General features: G+C 40.1%; 1 protein-coding gene across 3 annotated transcripts in view; it reads right to left on the reverse strand.

Annotated features, from left to right (window-relative positions):
- Window positions 1–1,019: 1,019 nt before the first annotated feature.
- Window positions 1,020–16,125, reverse strand: part of PI4KA (phosphatidylinositol 4-kinase alpha) — a 60,571-nt gene continuing 45,465 nt past the window's right edge. For 2 of the 3 annotated variants that reach the window (XM_086761818.1, XM_086761819.1), the window contains exons 39-55: window positions 15,830–16,023; window positions 14,999–15,089; window positions 14,637–14,804; window positions 14,025–14,078; window positions 12,654–12,774; window positions 12,235–12,364; window positions 10,106–10,176; window positions 9,082–9,154; window positions 8,892–8,962; window positions 8,195–8,304; window positions 7,473–7,577; window positions 6,880–7,005; window positions 6,436–6,556; window positions 5,629–5,788; window positions 4,333–4,422; window positions 3,383–3,466; window positions 1,020–1,724 (exon numbers count right to left, since the gene is read on the reverse strand). In XM_086761818.1, the coding sequence (XP_086617944.1) occupies window positions 1,673–1,724; window positions 3,383–3,466; window positions 4,333–4,422; window positions 5,629–5,788; window positions 6,436–6,556; window positions 6,880–7,005; window positions 7,473–7,577; window positions 8,195–8,304; window positions 8,892–8,962; window positions 9,082–9,154; window positions 10,106–10,176; window positions 12,235–12,364; window positions 12,654–12,774; window positions 14,025–14,078; window positions 14,637–14,804; window positions 14,999–15,089; window positions 15,830–16,023 (1,821 nt within the window). In that variant the 3' untranslated portion in view covers window positions 1,020–1,672. The remainder of the gene's footprint in view (window positions 1,725–3,382; window positions 3,467–4,332; window positions 4,423–5,628; window positions 5,789–6,435; window positions 6,557–6,879; window positions 7,006–7,472; window positions 7,578–8,194; window positions 8,305–8,891; window positions 8,963–9,081; window positions 9,155–10,105; window positions 10,177–12,234; window positions 12,365–12,653; window positions 12,775–14,024; window positions 14,079–14,636; window positions 14,805–14,998; window positions 15,090–15,829; window positions 16,024–16,125) is intronic. The other variant, XR_015260468.1, reaches the window with a different exon arrangement.

Here is a 16,125-nt window from a genome sequence, read left to right on the forward strand (position 1 = left end):
AAGGCAGAAGCCCACCCCAGCCCGCCCACCGCCTCACTCACAGGCCTCCCTGCAAGGCTCAGCCGCAGCCCTGCTCCCAGCGGGCCCTAAAAGCCCGGGCTGGGCAACCACAGCCCAGAGCCCTTTCCCCCGGATCCGTAGCTGCCTCTTAGAGGCCGGGACCCTCGTGTGAACGACCACAACCGGCTCCTCGCAGGTGAGCACCGCACTCCCCGCCCGCTCACGGCACAGACCCGCCTCAAGGCCGAACCCACCTCATGGCGCCGCCCCGCCTCAGGGCTGGGCCTCCCTCACGACACCTCCGCCCCGCAGCGTCGAGCCCGCCTCGGGGCGGGGCCCTCTTCTGGGTGGACGCTTCTTTTCAAGAATGGGTGCCCTCGGGGCATGACGTCCCGTCGGGGCTGGGTCCGTCCTCAGGGCTGGGTCCTTTCCAGGCGCGGCTTCTCCTCGGGGCTGGGCCCCCCATCATGGCGCGGCTTCTCCCCAGGGCGCGTGCCCGCCTCGGCGCAGCGCCCCCTGCAGGCGGCCCCCTCGCGTGCCCCCGCCCCGCTGCGGGGACCACACGGCCCCAGGCCCCCGTAGGCGGCTAGGCCCAGGCCCTGGCAGCCCCTTCCCAGAGCAGGCACGGGCTGGACATTAGGGTAAAAAATCCCCTAAAGATGCAACTGTCTACATTCTCAAGAGCACATTCTACAAGGACAAGCACACAGAAAAGGAAAGATGTGTCCCACAGGCTTGTGTCCCAGCCCAGCGTGGGGCTACTTCGTAAGCAGCATGGAAGGAGCTTTACCGTGGTCTTATATTTCAGCTCCTCAGTACAGGAATCTCACACAAAACATTTATTTTATGAATAAAAAAAGTAATTTAAAATGGATGAGAAGCTGAAGAAGAAATCTGATTTCTCCAGTAGAAAGAATGGTCACAATATAATCAACAGTACACAAGTGTGCAGAATGATGTAGTGTATAAACTACACCCACAGTATAAACTTGCACCTGGCAAAAGATATGCAACAGACACCAAGTCTAAGGTCTTTTATTACATTTTATAGATTAAATATATTTTCAGTAGAGTCTCTTTTTCTTTTTAAAACACACAAAGGAAAAAATACATTCTTCATGTACACATGAAATACTGACCACGTAGCAGGGACCATGTACAGTGCAAAGTACGAACACAGCTACACAGACATCACCACCTTGGATGATTATCAGGCTTTTTCTACAGTAAAATTAGAACAAGTCAACATCTTTGCTTCCAAAGAGAAATCCATACCCTTCCCTTCCATGGCATTTTGTGGGATTGTGCAGGAAAGGGGATTTTTTTTTTTCACTTTTTAAATGTATTATAAAATCCTTGCATTGCATGAAAAATTATTCAACTCCACAAGCTTTACCTCTTTCACACATTCATAATTGTAGTACAATTTTAATTGTGATTGCAGCCCATCTCCAAAAATCCAGGGAAAACCAGAAATATATATAACCTGGTAAAGAGAAAGGAATGAATCAGATTGATTGTTGCAATGTTCAGGAAACATGTACCCACGTGTACACACACATACACAGAAGACGGAAGATAGCGAGGTGTGACTGAGCATCTATTTATAACAAGTTCAGAGTGAGGGTGCGGGGTTACACGTTTCACTTCGGCAGCGAATCTCTAGTGTCTCTCAGTATGGGATGTCATTCTGGTAGTACTGGATCATGTCATATGTCCTGCTCCTAGAGAAGGAAAGCAAAGCCAGAGGTAAGTAAAAGTTTAAAAAAACACTGCACCCATTGTCACAGAAAAACATCAATAATCCACAGAAACAAAACATGGGTGAAGGAAATTAACTGCTAATCAAAACTAGCCCTACATGCTTTGAAGGCATTGTGAGGCCCAGTTACTGTTAAGAACAGAACAGCACAAAACATCCCGCTCTTGTTTGAACTAGGTAAAAAAACAGTATTCCCATGCTTCTCAGTGTGGCAACAGCAATAGCAGCTTGGATCCTGTGTTTGCATAAGCCAGAAGCACCTCACATTGCACTGGCAGTTTGTTTTAGGAAAAGCATAATGAATGAAGCAAGATCATCAGCGCTGCACGGAAACAGGATTATGTGGAAATAAAAGTAATCTTAATTAAGGAGAATGCTAATAATGAAAATAAAAGTGCATAGGAAATAATAGCATTAATAATAGCATCTCTGATGAGTGACTGTAGAAACAAATCTAAGCCTTGTTACTGTAACTCAATTATCCACAGGCAGAGCTTATTCAGGTCACAGACTAAGGGGAGAAGCTCAGGCTTGCCAGAACTAAGCTGGCCCTCGGCATTCCTACAGCAGTGTGACTGCCTTTATAACCCCCAATATTAATCTAAGATTCTGAGCAGATGCACCAGCAGGCACTAGGAAATCCAATTCAGCTCTAGCAAGGCTCTACCTGAGCCAGTGAGTCTTATTGGTCTCAAGCTGACCCCATATGGAACTACACAAGAGTTGGTATTGGACTCACAAATATATATCCCACAAAGTCTGTATTATCTGGGATAATAATAAAACATGCACTTAAGATGCTTAAGTATTAAATTTATTGTATTTAGAATCATAGAATCACAGAATGGTTTGGGTTGGAAGGGACCTTTCAAGGCCAGCCAGTCCAACCCCCCTGCAAGGAGCAGGGACATCTCCAACCAGATCAGGTTGCTCAGAGCCCCATCCAACCTGGCCTTGAACGTTTCCAGGGATGGGGCATCCAACACCTCTCTGGGCAACCGTGTCATTGTAAAAAATTCTTCCTTATGTCTAATATAAATCTACCTCCCTCTATTTTAAAACCACTACCCTTTTTAAAGTATTAAATGTAATAAAATTACATTTTACATGTCACTTCCTTTCAAAAATTTTGCACAAGATACCAACCTATTTGTATACATGAAGTGAAAAAAAAAAAACGAGAGTTGATTAGCGAGCTGGTGATTATGATTTGCAAATTGCTTATTATCTGATAGAACTGATTACTCCATTCAGTATACTGAATAGCAGATGACAAATAAATATGGCCCAGCTACAAAGACATTCAAAAACCACATTGCCAGTGTTCTCTACTTGAGGCATTTTCCCTAGTCAATATTATACAACGAGTAACATGTTCTGGTCTAGCAAAATGATTAGTATGTTAATGTAGTACAAAGTCATGAAGAAAAAAATAGTAGAAAGATTAGAACTCATTTCTAGAGAAGAGTCAAATATACTTTTGCACAGAACAGCAGCTTTGAATTTCAGGAGGGTATTGAGACAACTTAATGCCTAGAAGCAATTATAAAAAAAGATTTTGAAGAGTCACTCCAGTGAGTGATTTCAGCCACAGGGAGAAGACGTGCATAGATGCCAAACCTGTTGCTGAGGAAACAGTTCTGGATGATCTTGATGATGAAAGTTGCAGCCTCCCGTTCTGTCACGTTGGGACTGAACCTGTGTCTATACACAGAAAATCACAAGAAGTAAAAGTAAAATTAGTGAGGTTTCCTTTGAGCGTGATACAAATATCTTGGTGCAAGCTTGGCCAGACCTTGATTTCACTTGCTGCAAGTACTTAAGTCCTGTGAGATTACCCTCCTACAAATTATGTAACATTTTAATAAGCCCTTGCCATTAGTCTTACAGCAGGGATAGAGGCTGTGAACTTTTCAGCAGTCTAGTGGTAACGCTAAGAACAGCAGATCCCTCTTTTCAGCCAGCTGCTGCTTTTAAAGTACCTTTGTACCCAGTGGTGCCCCTGAGCTCCAGCCCATCCCACTTTATGCATCTGTGCTTATCTTCAGGAAATTGCAGGAAATGCTAAGCTAAGTCTGCTCCCAAGGGAGCTACTTCTGGAGGAATAAGCCTGGAGAGCTGTTTGAAGTGTCACATTAGAATTTGTATTTGCCTAAATTGTTGGATGTTACAAACAACAGTCCCATTCGGCACTACATTATCTGAAGAACAAATTTTAAGATACTGTTCTTCAGAGTCCAACATCACTTCAGAGGACATCAGACTCTGCAACACATTACCTCTCAATTAAAGCAGATCTTTCCTTTACAGTCTTTTGCTAGTCCTATGAACTTAAAAATAATCCACATACTTGCACCGTCATTGAACAGCTTGAACTGAATTCTGTGAAAACACCTCTGGAATTCCTACTTTCTGAGATATTCTATAAACAAAAGTTACCATTTTTACGACGTTAGGACATTTAAGATATTTGAGTAGCATGACACCTTCACTCACTGCACAAGCTGTGACACTATACATTCTGTGAAGAACATATGAACATTTTCCAGTTCATACATGTGCTAACTTACTTCAACAGCTTGATTGTCTGCCCTCGGAAACAGGGCAGCCCTGTATCCAGCATTAACGTAACCAGTGAGACCACAGCATCCATATAAGGCCTAGAGAAAAACAGGACAAAGAGGTTACAGCACTCAAGCTTCTGCAGCCTTAGCAGGTAAAGCAGGCAAGCTCAGGAGTTCAACAAACTGGATCACACCTTTTTCTGTAATTAAATCAACACATGTAATCCTCTTACATTTGCTAGTGGAGCTACACCATTGCTTGCAATCTGTCACTTTAATTAAATTTCACTTCTTTGTGTTGGACTACCAGAACGCTGCAATATGAACAATCTCAGGGAGGATTATACAAAGCAATGCTTCAGTAAACAACAAGAAAGGTGAATCAGTGCATCAGACAGTACAAAAGGCTGAAATTAGCAATTCCACAGTAACAGATTATCTTCTCATTCCTAATAACTCTGTAATTCTTTGCTACATCAGCCTAGCTTCCCTTCTCCTTCCTCTCCTCCCACTCAGAACATTTATTACCTACCAAGCTATTACTCTACTACTTGAGTGACATTTTTGCCTTGACACAAAACTTTCTCCAGACTGCTCCCCCTCAAGAAACCAAATTGATCTTGACTCCAAGACAGCCCTTCTGGGGCTACTAGCTGAAGAAACTTTGATTCTGTAAGATGACATAAATAATACTTTATACTTCGGATAGAATGAGCTTTTATCTAGACTCCATTGTACTGTCCTCCTCCTACCCACATGCAACATCCTCTTTATATAGATTTATTAGTGCTCCTGCATGTTAAAGCAAACCCTGTTTGCTTGGTGTGGAGCAGGGTAAAGTTGCAAATCTTTACAGTGACTGGCTGGCAATCATGGCTGAAGAGGTGAGCGACCAAAACCCCTGCGTATTTTACCACAGAAAATTGTATCACTTTTTCATATCTCCTACCTAATTAACTCTAGCCCAAATGATTATTAATGTAACTGTCCTATTTGGGAGAACAAGAAAGATTTTGATTCTCCTGTAGCTTCTAACTGCAAAGTTTTAAGAGCATACTAAGTCATGTGAGGAAAGGTGTGAAACATCACATTTATGAATTTAATATAATACGTTCAATTTTCAAATATAACATAAGAACAGAAAAAACCCCACAAAGTTAGGCTGTAAAACTGCAGGATTATTAAGTTGTTTCAAAGTTTGCAAGATGTAAATTCCCTACAGACAAACACTTACTATTTATCTTCTCATGTGGTTTTAGGCATGCAAGCACTTCTGCTTTTGTGCAGTTAAGAACACCTTACCTGACTGCCAGATAGCCTCTGACACACATCTCCATAAACCATTTGAACGGAGTTGCCTCCATTTTTCCTCCCATTATCATCACCATCTCATCAGTCAGCTTAATGTCAGGCTCCCAGCCCAGATTTCCACCAGGTGAGCTTTCAAACATGAATCCGAAATCTGTGCACAAAAGACAAGCTGCCTCATAAACTTCGTCCGTTAACTGTGTGCTGTCAAAGCTGACAGAAGTAAAAAGAGGTGGATTTCATGTACTAATACCTACTTTTTCTACCAACATTTCAACTCCAACTGGAAAAAAAAAGCTTTGGTGAAGTGTTAGAACACCAATGAAAGAATAATCACTGTGACATTAGACTAGACTTAAGAACAATAACATCAAATAAACTCCTGCTGAAACATCTGTGCAGTTCCAGAAAAGCAAAGCTAACGCAGAGGTTACAATCTCACAAAATTATACAAAGTTACTTGTCAAATTTAATTCATACCCATATAGTGATGAAAGGAACCCAAAGACACATTTCTATATGTATACATATATACAGACACATATGTATGTATGCATAAGTATACAAAGTGTATAAACTTTCCTGAAGCTGGTACAATTTTGCAAAGCTAAATTTACACAGAAGCAGCCAACACAAACATACATACAATACTAAACAGGCATAAAAAAAACCCCATGCATATTTACAAACTGAAATCGGTTTCCTTTCTCAAAAGGAAAATGGCTTACTGTCTTCTATGAGCAATACTTTATAGCAGAAGGAAAAGGTAACTACTGAAATTCAAATGTGGATATGACTGACCAATATGAATGATGTGTCCCTTTTTGTCCAGCATGATGTTGCCATTATGCCTGTCTTTAATCTGGAGCAGAAACAGGAGAAGACTATATGCAGCCATACTGCGGATGAAATTATAGCGAGCCTGTAAAAACAAGAAGTAAAAATAAATCAGAAGAACATCGAGAATTTAACAGCTCTCCATCCCATAAGTAGATACAGCTGAACAAAGCTTTTTTTCTTTTTTCCATTCATGATTAGTTTGCAGCAATGTTCAATGATATTCTCCATATATCTACATCTGCAATAACTTCTTTAGCTAACTCACTCATAGCTAAAAATGGATTATCAGCATCAGAAACCAGATACAGCATTATGGTAGTCATTATCTAATTATTTGCCATAATTTCTTATAGCTAGAATGTTTCTCAGTTGAGATTTTGCTGTGCTCGCCAACGGATATTTTACCTTCTGGAATGCGAGGGTAGACTCATCTCCATATTGCCTTGTAAAGTAATCATACATCCCAAAGTCTGTCTGCCTGCCCAGCTGGTCACGGGATGTGCAGTCAGGAATGCATTCAATAACACCGCACTGAAGGGGAAGAAGAGAAACAGGTCTGTAAAGCACGCTCCCAACATATATTTTCTTCATGGCTCTTGGCAATTATACAGGTCCCCTGGGAAATATGGGGAAGCCTATAAATCACTCAATACAGAATTTCTAATTTATTCATTAAAAAAATATATATCCAGTTTTTTAGGATTTCCAGGCAACATAAGACAAGCTCTGTGACTTTCCACTGACTTGCACAATGTAGTCCCAAAAATCAAACAACAAATATGAATAACCACAGGCAGCAAAATTTCAGAGCCAAAAGCTTTAGAAAAGCAGAAAGCAGGAGAGGAAAGACTCTTTTTGCCGCTAATACTCCAAATATTTGGCATAAGTGATGTGGGCAGTATTTCCTTGCAGTATAGAATTTCTATGTGTGCTGGAAGAGAAAGTATTTTAAAATTAGGAACTCTTTTCTACAGCACTACAGTAAATTGCCCTCTTACCCCAGGAGCTGTGGCCACCACTCTGTACGGAAACACAAAAAGATCCAGGCCTACCAGCTGAAATATGTTCTTGAAGAGATCGATGATTTGTAAAGCCAACATGTCCTGTTATACAAGAAAAAAAAAAATCACACAAGCATTATGGGGGTTACAGATCATAAGTAAGGTTACAAAAATGCTCTGAAGAACTCTGAAGTGAACGTTAAGTTACCCCAGCAGGTCTGCAGATGTGTGCTTGTGCATGCCCTGGGGCTCTGGGGGAAATCAAAAAGGGAAAAGATAAATGCTGTTCAAGTGGGTAGCAAGCAACACTGAGGATTTAATTGCTAACCTATGAAGGACAAGCTTTCCCATCACTCTAAGATAAGAGGACTACTAGTAACTCCAGGGATAACAACTACCCTTCCCTCTTAATCAAAACCAATCAAGCTTCAATGTACAAGATACCACCTTGGAAACCACTGCTGTGTTACCAATAGTTCAACTGAAAAATAAACTCTGAAAACGAATTTTAAGTCATGGTAAACTGTCTTAAAAAACAGCCTGTGTTTCCAAACCAGAATTTCTCTAGTTGTATAACACAGTTCTCTTCCTTCAGTACGTAACTAGTGGAAATTCTCAAAATTCCAAATAAACATAATACTACCTAAAATTATTTTCTTCTTACATATTGTCACTTACAAATCTGTATTCTCTAGCAGCAAAGCCCAATAGCTTTGTACCTGTCTGCAGTCGTCGCCCACTTTAAAGATAGCAGCCTGCCAACATATTTTCTTACTGTCCACCCCTTCTTCTGCACTTTCATCTATGGAATCGGAACGACAACGCAGACCTGCAAGAGGAGTACAAATCAAAACCCACATATGGACTTTAATTAGTAACTTTCTATCATGACAAGCTCTCTGCACTCACAAACACAACATTTTACTGCAGGTGCACTACAGATATTTGCCTTGCAAGGTGAATGCTATAAGGTAGCTCCCTTTGCCTACTGGAACTGGAACATACACATTAAAATAGTGTTCATGATTTACTTGATAAATGCCTGAATGGCATTAAGATAGTCAGCAGGAGCATCCCACAAAATTTATTATGAGAAAAAAATTGCCAAAATCTGGACTTTGCTACAGTCTAAAACACCAGGGAAAAGCAATCAATGCATATGTTAATCTAAAGTTAACAGTTAACATTTCTTCAAGAAACCTATGCAGCTGGTACTTAAATAATTTTTTTGCAAGTTATCAGAATTTTCTTCTCTCTTCCTTTGATCCAGTTTCATTTATGAGCTGAACCATTGCAGATAAAGTTCAACATGGATATAATTTTAGTGTAGCAGTACAAGTCACTAAAAGCAGGCAATTTTAAAGGAATTGCTGACTCTTAATTAGTAGTGTCAATGACTAAGATCCAGTTACTAACCTTCTTTTTCAAGCTCACTAACTCCACATCGTTTCACTTTAAATTTGGCCAGGTAGGGCGCTTTTGCTGCACTAAATTGTAATAAAAACAAGGAGGATGATGAGTGCAAGTTAGCCAAACAAGAATTTCTAGAAAAATACCTAAGTATCGTGAATTAGCTTAATGGGAGAATATAACAAGAGTATGTTACCTCTGCATAGGAGTTCCTGATTTGTAATCAATGTCCAGAACAATAGCTTCAGGATTGCTGGGCAAGTAACAGCCTGCAAAATGGAGCAGACAGCTGAGAACAAATCCATTGGCTAGTGTGACAAAGAAAGCCGGAGAATAACTGATGTCAGCATCTCTAAATTCAGCAGATAGTTTTGAATTAAATAAATGTTAGAAATAAACTGGAGATTACAGTCTGTGAGCCATAAAGAACTACAGCCTGTGGGAAGGACTCATGCTGGAGAAGTTCGCGGAGGACTGTCTCCCCTGGGAAGGACCCCATGCTGGAGCAGGGGAAGAGTGTGAGGAGTCCTCCTCTGAAGAAGAAAGGTGCAGCAGAAACATCTGATGAACTGACTGCAACCTCCATTCGCCGTCCCACTGTGCTACTAAGAGGGGAGGAGGTAGAGAAAATCAGGAGTAAAGTTAAGCCTGGAAAGAATGGAGGGGTGGGGGGAAGGTGTTTTTAAGATTTGGTTTTATTTCTCATTATCCTACTCTCATTTGATTGGTAATAAATGAAACTAATTTCCCCCAGTCAAATTACCATTTGCCGGTGATGGTAATTGGAGAGTGATCTCCCTGTCCTTATCTTGACACACAAGCCGTTCGTTATATTTTCTCTCCTCTGTCCATTTGAGGAGGGGGAGTGATAGAGCAGCTTTGGTGGGCGCCTGGCGTTCAGCCAGGGTCAACCCAGCACAAAAGAAAAACAGCTTATTTACCTTCCCTCTTCAGACATACGTTTCTACTTTTATCCATGATGTGCGCTATTTAACTTGCTCTTGGGCAAGTTCTGATGCACTATATAGAAATTATTGGGTGGCTAAAAATATTTGAGTTGTTTCAAGAGACAAAGAATCCAATTCTAACAGAAGAAAAGCCACCAGCTCCAAAACTGAGAGCTGCCACTTACAAAGATGTCAAGATTTGCTTGCAGAAAGTAAAGTACTCATGTTGAATGCAAAAAGCCCGCTATGTTATACAATTAAATCACTTCTTACCAGGCTGCACTTTCACCTCAGACAGGGCACTCAAACAAGCTTTTTTCCTTTCATCTCCTTTCGGGAATGGCCTAGAAAGATGAATGATATTTTATTTATCTGCCTATTACATATTATTCTATGTACTACCCTCAGATTTGTTTCAAATTTATACAAACAACTAAAAATGTTTCTTCCTGTAACAACAAAGATCTCTTACTGCATCACTTCTAGAGAAGTTACAGGCTCAATACCTAACCGGAACCCTTTCTAGCCTAATGAAGGTTATAGTCATTGCTTTGTAGATTTAACGTTGATTTAGTATACAGGTTGTTGATAAACCCAAACAGCATAAGAGATGTGAATGAAATACATGAAGGCTCTTCCTTATTCAGAAATTTGAGCATAATTATACCTGCTATAGTTATACCAATATAATTTTCCCCTGTGGAACTTATTCTAGGGTAAGAACATTGCTAACTGGAAAAGAACAAGCCAGCAAACTGCCTATGCAATTACACGCCTAATTTGTTCACATACTTAGCATGACTGCAGGTGTCAACTGGGTAATTGGTAACATGGTTAACGATTAGTACATACAATTACCCAATTTGCACAGGCACTTGTGTTAACCATCTATTGAAGTCAGTCACACAATCGCATGCTCACCTGGTGTAGCAGCATGCAACTGAAAGATATTACTTATGCTCTAGTTTTAAGCAGTACAGCAGATTACTGAAGCAGCAACGTAACAGTTAAGATAATGAAAGCATCACAGATGATACATGTATTCATTTATGCCGTCTACAAAGCAAACAGCACTCCTCTATGTTGTCTTTACATTGGAGACACACAAAGACCAGATTCATTTTAAGACTGACTTCATCCTGGGTTGATTTCATGCTAACTAGCAAAATATTCAGATCCTAACCCTTCCCTTAAACTCATCCTGCTGGGGAAAACATCTTAACGTGCACACTGAAGGCATCTAATATTTGATTGTTTCTGTTATCTAAGTGTCCTTTAGCCTGATGCCATTATACTGGCAGTTTGCAAAGCTTCATTTTAAAGGAGGTATGTTCCAGGAAATACATTTTGTATGACTTTCAAATACTTTCACACACCAGAGATTGTTTTAAAAATATGCAATGAAACCACACTTACAGTCTTGTGTGCTGAGCTGCTGCCATCCCCTGGCAAACTATATAAAAGTTAAATTATGTATCTTACTGCAGTCTTTACAGTCAACAGTGAGAATCTCTCTACGAGGAAAACTTCCAGTTTTAAGAGATCAACAATCCAATGTTTATGACACCAAATCTTTCCCCGTAACTACAATTTATGAATGAAGACAATTTACATATGCAAAAAGAACAATTGCCTTTGTTTTACACTGCACAATGAAATCTCTTTGCGAAGAGGAAAAGACAATTCAATGGAATTTTAGCAGAAGGTAAACTATTTACCTACGCTTGAAGTTTTTTGGCTTTCTGGTGGATTTTTGTTTGTTTATTTTTAAATGCCACACAAAATATTGCCAACAAGTTATAACACACAAAAAAAGACACTCAACCTGGTAGACCTAAACAGAGAAGTGCTGTTTTTCCTGCCTGAACCAAGCTCTACTTACTTTTCAGGAGAACATTGGCAGCATATCCAAAAAGCAAAATTAATGATGCAGGTGACAACTAGACCAATGCGATTTCAACTAGGACAAGAGGACCAATGGCTTTATCAATTCCATTCATGTATCAGTGCACTTTTCTATGGAACCTCATTCCACTACTACCAACCACAATGTATTTGATAAAATCAGATTAAAAACTAAAGTTCAAGTGTATAATAATCTGCTTTCAGAGTAAAAAGTTATAGCTGTTTCAGATAAACTGCTAGCTCAAAGCACGAGCACTGAGATCAGGGCAGGTATGAATTATCCCTAAAAGTCAAATCAAAACGCGCCTTTGCATCCTATGACAACTCTTAAGTCACATTTAAGGAAAAAAAAAATTCTTATAAGTAATTAATTCTTTTTTTTCCTGAAAACACTATCCCAACACCCCTAAAAGTGACTTAGCCTCTTAATCAGGATGATAGTCATCAACAGAACAGTGAGCCCAAAAAGAGTGCAATTTCTTAAGTACAATACTTACTTGATAATGGCTGAAACATTGGTGATTTTATTAAAGAAATCAAATTCCCGTTGGTAGAAGTCCTTGGCTGGGCCAGATAATGAACCAGTTATCTCTTCTACTAGCTGCTCCAGAAGTTCCCCAATGTCAGCTGTATGTGGAAAAAGGAAGCTTATTTCAGAAAGCTGAATGATATGTGTGATGGAAATAGTCACCTTCAGACAATATTCAAAAAATGATACTGATGCAAACACTACCATATCTCTTTTGACACATTCTGTCAGGTAGAACACCTCGACAGAATGGGCCCTACCTCTACAAATGAAAGAGAAGTTCCTAGCTAAAAGAATTCCTCCTGCCAAGAGAGAAGCAGGAAGGAGATTTAGTCTGGACTGAGACAAGGAAAGGAGTCAAGCTAGATTACATTTCAAAGCACTCACGATCCTTTTGGTGTCCTTCTTCATCCAGGTAGATATTAGTTTTCATGTTCCAGATGAACTGGTGAGCCAAGAGCTGGGATTTGGCAGCTGCCCACAGGATGTATTCTCTAACGTAACCCATCTGCAATCATATCCAGTCCAGTAAGTATCAAAGATCATTACAGCTCTAACAGACTCTGTATTACTGCTTCTAACAGCTATTCTTCAAACTCAAAAATATTTAATGTATGGAAAGAAGATCTCTGCACTCTCATTCACATTGCTGAAAAGACCTTTGAAGAATGACAGTGTATTTTAAGAGGTAGTGAATTGACCTAAACTGTTTTCAGCTTTATTACTGGCCTATTGCATTACTCTACCACACATTCTTCCCACTTCTGTTCCATTTTTCTATCTGTTCTATTTAGATTTCAAATCTCTTTGACCTTAGAGGTTCTCCTAGTATGTGCAAAAGGCACAGTGCAATAGAAACACTGGTCTTGCTTGGCATCACTAAAAGTTCCTGTAATACCAGAAATCTGGACTGCCTGTCCATATGACAGGCAGTGTCATATGGACTGGACATTTTAGCGGCAAGAACTGCACGTGCCAGCACAGTTCCACACGAATTCTAGAAAGTTAAGAACAAACTTACAAAAGAAGTTGAAGTGTATTCCCTTTCCTCTACTTGTAGCTATTTCTGCAGTCTGTAGAGGTTTGTATGTTTAACTGATACTAACAGACAACGTCTGATGTTCATGCTCTGCATTGCAGAAGATACTTACCTATGCAAAATTCCCAAAGAATAACCAAATATGGTTATTATATATATAACATAATACTATGGGCTGGGGATGTCCTCATCTGAAAATAATGCACTGACCAGAGTGCACAGACCCTGTGGGCAGGTTACAATGATTTCACATTAATCAACTCTGAACTTAGTCATCAAGCTTTACTTCTGCCTTCTGCAAGATGAAGCTAAGAACTGATTCCATATACATGATGGAGGACAATATACCCTTAGATGTCTTCTCTGGTTAATTTCGCAGTAAAATGATTAAGGATAGTGATTTATTTTCATTACTGCTTGTCTCATGCAGACTTTCAAAAGCTTTATGTAGACAGAGTCTTCAGCTGGGGTTTCCCATAACAAAATCTCTTTCCTGGCAGATGAGCTACACAGTCTCTGATTTCTAAAGCTGTTCATAAAAGAGGTGTAGCCAAAGCAAGCCAGCCTTTAGAGACAAAAGTTCCTCTTCTATGTATTACATATAGGACAATAACAAGCAGCATTCATTTCAGCTTAAATTTTGTCTGATTCACGGTTTTTAATCTAAAAGCTGCTTTAAAAATCTGTTTTGTTCACTTGTAGCTATTTTATATCCTCACCTTGTCGTACCGAAGTGCCTGCACAATCTGCGGAATGTAGAATAAAATGGCATCCTGAAAGAAGAGAGATTGCAGGGTTTTTATTGCAACTGTTCTAGTAGTCGGGAAGGAAGACAGGCCACATGCACAGAGAAAAGCTCCCTTCAGTTAGCCGACGAACAAAATACCACTGCCTCTTTATTTTAAATTATGTATGTGCCACCTCCTCAATAAAAAGTAAATTTCTGTCCAGTTACTCCTTTCAACAATATCATTAATAATCAAGTATTTTACAGTCCTAACACATTTCTGACAAGTGTTAAAAATCCAGCCTTCTGCTGCTTTAGAATACACACCTTTCCACTGAGAGAAGATTCAAAAGGAACAATTTGAGAAGAGTAGTCTGAAAAATTCAGCTTAGTGTCATTTACAACAGAAAAATTGCAAGTATATGAGCCAGTATTAGGTGGGACAATCACCTTTAACTTTTCATCCCAATCTATTCACATTCTGCAACGTGATGTGCCCATTTATCACGTGTCTCTCCATAATATTACAATGAAGCCTGGGGCTATAACGACTAAGGTCATAATATTACTTGGAGTGTTAAGGCTCTCTTGGAACTCATCTTACCGGTGGAAAAGATCGCAGGACTTTAACCCCATACTGAGCTGTTAGAGGATGAGGTGGATACATGCTTGAAAAATAGGAAAGGCCAGTTGGTGGATCTGTTGGGGCCCAGCACAGAACATGGCTGAGCTCAGGTGCATCAGCATCAATTGTGTGCCAGGTAACCAGATACTGAAAAAGGAGGTCAGACACGTTAGGAGTTTATAGCACCCAATAATGTCAGGAAGATACACATCAGACAGTAATGCTTGTAACCTAGCTCCACTAGAACATACACTGCATTAAGTAAAGGCTGTATTTCCCAATATATCTCAATGAAATGGGCATACTGGGGCCCCTGTAGCAGTATAAATATTCACAAGTACCTTTATTGCTTCAGGAACATCACTAACAGCTCCTGGGTCCAAGCGAACCAGACGGGTCACTTCTGTTCCAATAGTTTCAGTGTTCTTAAATCTAAGTATAATGAACACAATGACATTATTAGAAAGTTTTGACAGCCTCTTCTATTTATGTGATGATGAGGACGGCAAAAGGCAGAACAGTATATGCTTAACAAACAAATACTCCAACTATGATATAACGCGCACTGAGGGACCAATATGCTGTCAAAAGAGGATTCAGGAACAACCGATCCTCATGCAATGCTTTTGTATAAACCACTAGTATTTTAGCCCATTATTGGATTCTTGGCCGACGTATCCTGTCTGGGATTCTACAGAAACCAGCATGCAGAACTCTACTTGGCAAAAGCTATCACTGTTGTAAGAGGGAAAGAATTTCCTTTCCCTTTCAGAGCCAACTATGCTAATTCTCCTACAACACTTAGTAAAGTGCAAGCCAATAGATAGTCACAACACTTCATCCAAATATACTTTTAGCACTGTTCAAATGCTATGTCTGCTAACAGGTTAAATGCTATTAGAAACAAAACATGATCTCTTCTGAACAAAACACCGTTTAAATGTTAGCAAAGGACGGGTGGAAGGAAAGGAAGCTGGATTCCACTAGAGCCTGAGGCAAATCAGCATATTAAGTAATCCAGTTCTTTTCATTTCAAAGGTCTCAACCAGTTGTGAAAGTATGCACGGGGGCTGTAAACAGGAGCAAGTGCCATCAGTACTTACAGTGTAAGTACTCCCTCAGGTTCTAAGGCAGCAAGAATTACATCAGTTCGTTATTCTGAAATATCTCACCTGGTAGGCAGCTGTACGGCAAGATGTGGAGAAATGCTCCAAGCCAGATTTACATTATCCTTCCACTGCTTCTCACTAAGACTGATATACTTAGACCTCCAGTTTGCTACACTGCTCTCTCCAGTCTGATCCAGCTCTAGCTCAGGGGAGGACAGTGGATTGTACCACGTGATTAAGCGTTCAATTTCAGTAGCCTGAGGGAAACAGGGGAAAAAAAGTGTTTTCTGGAAGAAGAAGAAAACACTCCCAATTTCATACTTCAGTTTACATATCCTGTAACATCAACAGGGTCTCAA

The sequence above is a fragment of the Chlamydotis macqueenii genome, chromosome 17, assembly GCF_036417535.1.
Source record: "Chlamydotis macqueenii isolate bChlMac1 chromosome 17, bChlMac1.mat, whole genome shotgun sequence".
Lineage (NCBI taxonomy): Eukaryota > Metazoa > Chordata > Aves > Otidiformes > Otididae > Chlamydotis > Chlamydotis macqueenii.